The sequence below is a fragment of the Austrofundulus limnaeus genome, unplaced genomic scaffold (assembly GCF_001266775.1).
Source record: "Austrofundulus limnaeus strain Quisiro unplaced genomic scaffold, Austrofundulus_limnaeus-1.0 Scaffold281, whole genome shotgun sequence".
NCBI lineage: Eukaryota > Metazoa > Chordata > Actinopteri > Cyprinodontiformes > Rivulidae > Austrofundulus > Austrofundulus limnaeus.
Genome location: NW_013952683.1, coordinates 10,527 through 17,653, shown reverse-complemented (window position 1 = coordinate 17,653; position 7,127 = coordinate 10,527). Strand labels below are relative to the sequence as shown.

General features: G+C 38.3%; 1 protein-coding gene across 1 annotated transcript in view; it reads left to right on the top strand.

Moving 5' to 3' along the window:
• Positions 1–338: 338 nt before the first annotated feature.
• Positions 339–7,127, top strand: part of pcsk6 (proprotein convertase subtilisin/kexin type 6) — a gene marked incomplete at its 5' end in the record, with an annotated part of 14,281 nt that continues 7,492 nt past the window's right edge. Inside the window, 10 exon segments of the mRNA XM_014021182.1 lie at positions 339–443; positions 1,665–1,775; positions 1,857–2,000; positions 2,166–2,242; positions 2,534–2,622; positions 3,118–3,290; positions 3,386–3,598; positions 4,668–4,768; positions 5,687–5,790; positions 5,963–6,080. Coding sequence (XP_013876636.1) covers positions 339–443; positions 1,665–1,775; positions 1,857–2,000; positions 2,166–2,242; positions 2,534–2,622; positions 3,118–3,290; positions 3,386–3,598; positions 4,668–4,768; positions 5,687–5,790; positions 5,963–6,080 — 1,235 coding nt within the window.

Genomic DNA, 7,127 nt, shown 5'->3' with positions numbered 1-7,127 from the left:
GCATAAACCAGATGCTACTACTGAGATTGTAGGCAGGGAAGAGATAAAATAAAAACTCTTCTCAGTTAGAAACATCTGTAGTTTGACAATCTGCCAGCTATGCACAAGACATCTGTTCTCATTTTTGGGGCAAAGCCGAAAGAAAACATGCCTTTTTTATTGGAGATATGATATTCTTTATGTGAAGATGGACAAAAATGCACTTTAAATGTAAAACAAAGTTAGCAGCATGAGGTTTCATCTGTAAATTTTTTAAAAAAAAGCCCTCCAGATCAGCTTTGTTCACTCTTTAACTAAATGCAAAAACTAATGTAAAATGCAAAATGTGCTTTGCTCAGATAGGAAGTCTTGAGGATCATTATCATTTTCACCACAGCAAAGTGGTTCGCAGGGCTGCTTACTCTCTGAAAGGACCCCACAGCTTCATCCACATGGATCCCAAGGTAAGACCTGGATCAGGTTCTGTCAGGTTCTCATTAAAAGAGACTYGCACGCAGTCGTCTGATGAATATGTGAATTTATTCTAATAGATAAAGGCTTGACTTTGAGGTGAGTTGAGTTTACTTGGTTCTGGTATCACCAGCTGGTTACTACTTTATCTCTTAAATCCTGTGGAGGTATCATTGCTGTCACACAACCTTTTCATATTGGCTTTGTTTCGCATCAATAGAGGATTAAATCACAAAGTGTTACGGAGAAATAAGCAACTATTGCATTAAATTTGCAATAATTGCATTTTGTCAAAACATAACGAACAAATACCTTATCAAGGGATCCTTTCTGAAACATAATTTTTTGAAGAAGTTTTTAGAGCAGTAGCAACAAAAAACATGTTTAAGCAGAAAAGTCTTAAAATTTTGTCATTTTTCCTGCAAACAAAGTTTTTCTTCTTTCCAGCTGGGAAATCCCAATGCCTAAAAATTGATTGAGGTTTCTTTTTAAAGTGAGTGAAAAATGTCCTCATTAGGATAAACTAAAAATAGGATTTAGAACAAATGTCAGCGAGTTCTCCTGATTAGGAAAACAAATTCAAAATGTAGCTTAAAAAGTCAAGAATATGCTTAGGTCATTTTGATCAAATTTGACTTAATCCTCACTTTGATGTGATGGGTCACGACTTCTGTAAAACAACATGGTAGAACCTGTTGTGTGTTTTGATACACTTGCCACCAAAAAATGAAAAAGGCTCATAAAAGGGTTTAAATCTAAATGAATGATTGTCTTGTTGAAGCCTCCCATCGGGACAAATAAAAATGAGGAATGAGCAAGTGACCAACATTTATTTGCACGCCTAAGGATAACTTAAAGTGGCCAGGTAACCTAACATGTTTGCTTTTTGGACTGTGTGGGGAAACAGTGCACTTGCAACCCTTGTGTGCACGTCTCCAGAAAGACTGCAGGGTAGAGTCAAACCCAGCTGCTTGTTGTGAGACAACTGCACTAGCCAATTCTAAATCTGAGGCTACCTGGTACATCCAGTAATTAGATATTTCAAATACTCTAATTAAGACATTTCTTTGGAATAATTTGAGTAGTTGGTTAAAAGTAATCATGTAAAATTGACAAAGATGACTCAATGTGCACATTATGTAAGGTTTTTAACAAAACTCCTGTGTTACATTTAGACAGCTCAGTATGTGTATCATTTCCACTTCTGTCCTCAGGTGGACTGGGCCCAACAGCAGGTAGTCAAGCCCAGAGTGAAGCGCTCCGTCCAAAGTGACCCAAACTTCACTTACTTTAATGACCCAAAATGGTCCAACATGTGGTACATTGTAAGTCTGCTTCACTTATTAGTTATCAGGTCATTTTGGCAAGAAAAGAGAGTTGATGTGTGTGTTTACGCTTCTCCTCAGCATTGCAATGACAGGACCAGCCGGTGTCGCTCAGAGATGAACATTCTGGCAGCCTGGCAAAGAGGATTCACGGGCAAAAACGTGGTGGTCACCATACTGGATGACGGCATTGAGAGGAACCACCCTGATCTCATTCAAAACTTTGTACGTAATGAAGTAATTGGTTTTAAAGTATGAAAAGATCCATTACATCATCATAAGAGGCTGACAGAAGGAGAGGGGACAAAAGATACTATATTGATGCTATACTGACTTGAAAATTATTATTTTTGTTTATGTTGCCATTTTCACTGTTTATCATTTTTGTAGGACCATCTTGCGAGCTATGATGTGAATGGGAATGACTACGATCCTACACCACGTTATGATTCCCGCAATGAAAACATGTAAGAAAAGAATTTTATCCCATTTACCCAATTTACTCTGTCCACACTTTCTACCTTCCAGTGAAACCACTCATCGTACTGAAATATATATATACAGTATAAGAAATTGTCTCACCAGTTTGTTTTTCTTTAGTGAGTCCTGAAAGTGTGATATAAAATGTGTTGGTTTCTTGCAAAATGAGAACTACCGCACCATGGTTTCTATCATGTTTCTATCAATGAAACAAACCAGTTTGATCTTTCAGCACTTGTTTAGGAGGTATAATCACTGAGTTTACTGTTGGCATGCAGACACGGGACTCGGTGTGCTGGTGAAGTGGCAGCAGCGGCCAACAACTCCCATTGCATCGTTGGAGTTGCCTACAATGCTCGCATTGGAGGTAGATGCCTTTGGGTGAAACCACAATAGAACTGGAAAGTTACAGATAAAATCAAAATACGTAAAGTACGGGAAACCTCTACAGCAAAAATACTTAATATTTATTCATGTATAATACGATCATCATTTTTTGAGCTTAAAAAGCATAAAAATGTAATCATCAATAACCTGTGTATAATACTACTTGTATAATAATACTACCCCCCCCCCCACACACACACACACACACAGACACACACACACTTTATGGATGATTTTTAGGGTTAAATTTCTAGTATTATAYATGAATAAATACAGTAAGTTCATTCAAGTCTTCATTTCCAAGATGTTTTGTGGACCTTTTAGTTTTAAAGAGACAACATTATATCAGAGGGGGGAAAAGCAGAGAATAAAAACCKTTTATTGTAATAATTTAGCGTTCAGACAGATATGACAGAACTGGATGGGACATGGAGGTGGAGGTTGTTTTGTGACACTGATGTTACAATGAAAACAGGGATTCGAATGCTGGATGGGGATGTGACTGATATCGTGGAGGCCAAGTCTTTGGGAATTCGACCTGACTACATCCACGTCTACAGCGCCAGCTGGGGACCAAAAGATGACGGCAGGACAGTTGATGGTCCGGGACCCTTAACTAAGCAGGCTTTTGAGCAAGGCATCAAGAAGGTCCTGACCATTGTTCCATCTGTCTGTCTGGTGTATGAACATACATAATGTGTGTGGATTTGCAAAAAGGAAACCTGTGTATTTATGTCACACAGGGCCGCAAAGGCCTGGGGTCCATATTTGTCTGGGCAGCAGGTAATGGAGGGCGGCAGGGCGATCACTGCTCATGTGACGGCTACACCAGCAGCATCTACACCATCTCTGTCTCCAGCACTACGGAGAAGGGAAACAAGCCCTGGTACCTGGAGGTGTGTAGCTCCATCATGGCCACAACCTACAGCAGCGGAGAGTTTCACGAGCGGAAGATCGTAAGTACGGACTCCCTCAACGTCTTCATAAAGTGACGTTTAATAATTCAGAACAAATATGTTTAAACATCAGAGGTAGCCAAGATTTTTAACACCACGTCAGTAGATGTGTGTGTTTAGGTTACAGTTTTAAAGTGATATACAGTGGTGGGCACAGTTCCCCTAAAGCACTAAAACACTAATAGGGGAACTAATTTCCTGATTAGTGATTCAGGGCTTTGGCAATTTTTTTAATTCATTAGTGGATYAGCACTTGCTAAATTTATGGGACAAATGTATAAGCATTAATTGAGTTATTTAAATATTATTGATAACATTATTGTCAACAGCTGAGGGTGAGAGCTGTCAGACGTGTTGGTCATTTGTGTGCCACTTATTCACTAGATTAGTGGTTTTCAAACCTTTTTGCTTCCGGCCCAAAAAATAACAGTTGCAGACACCCATGACTCCAGATATTACTTGTTTACACATGCAAACTTTGCTAATAACGCTGTGTAATTGCAATAATCACGATGAAAATATTCTATTAGCATTTTATTTTTATATTTATTATTATTATTATTATTTTTTGCATTTAAGTTGATGTCTGGAAATCATCTGGAGACCCTCACTTGACGTTTTGTGACCCACAAAGAGGTCCCGACCCCAACTTTGGGAACCACTACAGTAGATGAAATATTGACAACATTCTGCACACAGAAAATATTGTCTCATGTTGACTCTGAGGAATGTTCTGTGGGTCAGCTGGGGTTTTAGTGCTTTATAATTAGCTTTTGCTAAGTTTTTAAGTGCATTCGTGCTTTAGAATTAGAGGACCTAAATATTAGAGTTAGTGCTTTAGGGTTAGTGCAACTAATTTTTTCATTAGTGCTGCCCACCACTGGTGATATACATCACACCTCATGAGAATAGACCAGTGAATAATGGAAAACAAAAATGAGATGTGAGTTGTGGTGAAAGTCAGCTGTGCTTGTATGTGTAGCCCGTGTTTGGGGTGGGTGAGTGGGGTGGGGGTTACTGGGTTTCAAACTCAGTGGGAAGTAAACAGTGTGTTTGTGCTTTCTGGAAGGTAACCACAGATATCGGGCATCGCTGCACTGAGGGTCACACAGGCACGTCTGTCTCTGCTCCCATTGTGGCTGGAATCATAGCTCTCGCCCTGGAGGCAAAGTTAGTCATCTTTGAATGTTTTTGCGTTCTTTGTTACATGTTTTAATATGTTTTTCCCCACTTGCATTTATTTTTTGAGACGTGTCAGAGTTTCTGTAATTTCTTTCTAATCAGTAGTATTTTTGTTCTTGTAGGTAAGTTATTATATTAGGACTTAAAGAAGTGCTTGAAGTGAGAGAAATAACCGATGGAATAAATAAAATTAATAAATTTACTCATCTATAGTAGAAGGTCCAAGTTGCTCTTTATGTACTGCAAATGTGATTTATTCTATAGTATTGAATATTATGATATTTTATTACTTGCTCAAAATTTACATCTCTTTGAAATCCACCTTACATTTATTAGTTTGTAATGATTTATATTGCACAAAATGGTTAGGGTTAGTTGTACTTATTTTAGTTTTTTGAAAAGCATTTTAATGATATTTCTTCTTCAAATATCCATCTGTCCATCGGGTAGTGACAATCTTCCAAAGGTAGTTAATAAGTATGTTCAGAGACACTAAAGCTTCTAGGAGAACTTGCTGGTAATCCTTCCAGTGAGAGTTTACTTCCAGTTTGATACTTTGTTAACATGAGAGGCAGATGATCGTAGACAGATCAAAGACATGTTTGTCTTTGGATGCAGCTGATAAAAATACTTTACATTAAAAGACACTGTCTGATTTAGAAAAAAAAAACTAAAAACATTTTTTTTATTATTGAAACAACAACCAAAAAAATTAAACACAAATCCAGAATAGCTAACAACCATGTTTTTAACACTGCACAGAAGTTCAAAGTACAAACTGTGCTGTAGTCATACTACAATATAGGAATGTACCAAATTAGAAATTCAGAAAAAAAAATCTGCTTCAAAAGAGCAAACAATAAATTGTAGGAGGCACAGATGACGGGAACTTTTTGTTTCTTGTAGCATTTTGCTCACCTGGAGGGATGTACAGCACTTGCTAGTGAAGACCTCCAGACCATCCCACCTGAAAGCTGATGACTGGAAGACCAATGCTGCTGGACACAGAGGCAGGCTGCATTCCACTTTTATTCCCAACGAACACCTTTTCTTTGCTTCCTTTAAAATGTGAAGCTGTTTCTATTTTAATAATATGAACAAGTGTGAGCGTAATAAGGCTTTGGTGGATGTAGAGGCACAAACCTCTTCATCCACCAACAAAGTACTTGATGTGTTTTACAGTCAGTCACCTGTATGGTTTTGGCCTGGTGGATGCAGAGGCCATGGTTCTGGAGGCCATGAAGTGGAGGACTGTTCCTCCTCAGCACACCTGCAGTCAGACGCCCGAGCGCCGAACCAGGTGAGAAGGATCCCAACCAGGAGCTGTGAGATTWAAAAAAAATACTGTTTCAGGGGTCAATAGTGTGAGAATGATCAGAAGTAAGACATGAATATTTCATACTATTAAGGAATGGCAGTGATAACATTATAGCTTGTTGCTGTGCTACTTTCATTAATGGGAAAATTGTCCACCAACCTTATAAATAAATTTAAATGCTTCCTCTTTATTGTTTACAGGCAGCATGGGGGGTCTTTTTAATAGCAAAAACTATTCAAACACCTAACTCTTAATGAAATGTTAATAAATAAACACTAACAACTATACCCCCATAAGACCCAAACTCTTGCATTGCGTGCATTTTTGTCCACACTTGTGGTGCCAGGTCCTAGGAGGTTAAAAATGTGCTGGGACAAGAAATGAAAAACAAAATAATTTAGCTTCTCTACAGATCTAGCTTGTATGGCTAGCTGAGAACAGATACCTTCTCTTGCCATTTACTCAGTCGACTAGGATTGATGAAAAGTCCAAGGTAATCCTCCCAAAGTCATCAACATTCAGGACCTCATTGCTACAAACTTGAACAGACCACTTAGTACTGTGGACATTATGAAGTCTTTTGAAGAGTCTGTTACAGGAACCTGTCAATGCACTTCACAGGAACTAAGTGGGGGAATGTTAGCATTTCAACAAAACGCCAATTAACCCTTGGTTGTCAGGTTTTGCAGGTAAGGCTCCAGTTTAAAGGCACAGTGTGTAGGATTTTGTCAAGTCTTTTAGCTGAAATTGAGATAATCACTAATGACAATTATAAAAAACATGTCTAATCATTGCAGACAAAGACCTTGTTTTATTATTTTTACCTTATAAAAAGGTGTTTATATCTCCATGGTCGTGGTTCCCCACACAGGCAGCCGCCATCTTGCACCGCCATCTTGTCTACGAAGGCTCATGAAGGACAAACAGCAGTGGCGGCGTCAAAAACTGTTTTAGTTGTAATACTATAAATGTAATATTTGTTGTCTGTCATTGTAGCTGGGATAATTTTACTTATTAAAGCTCATAATC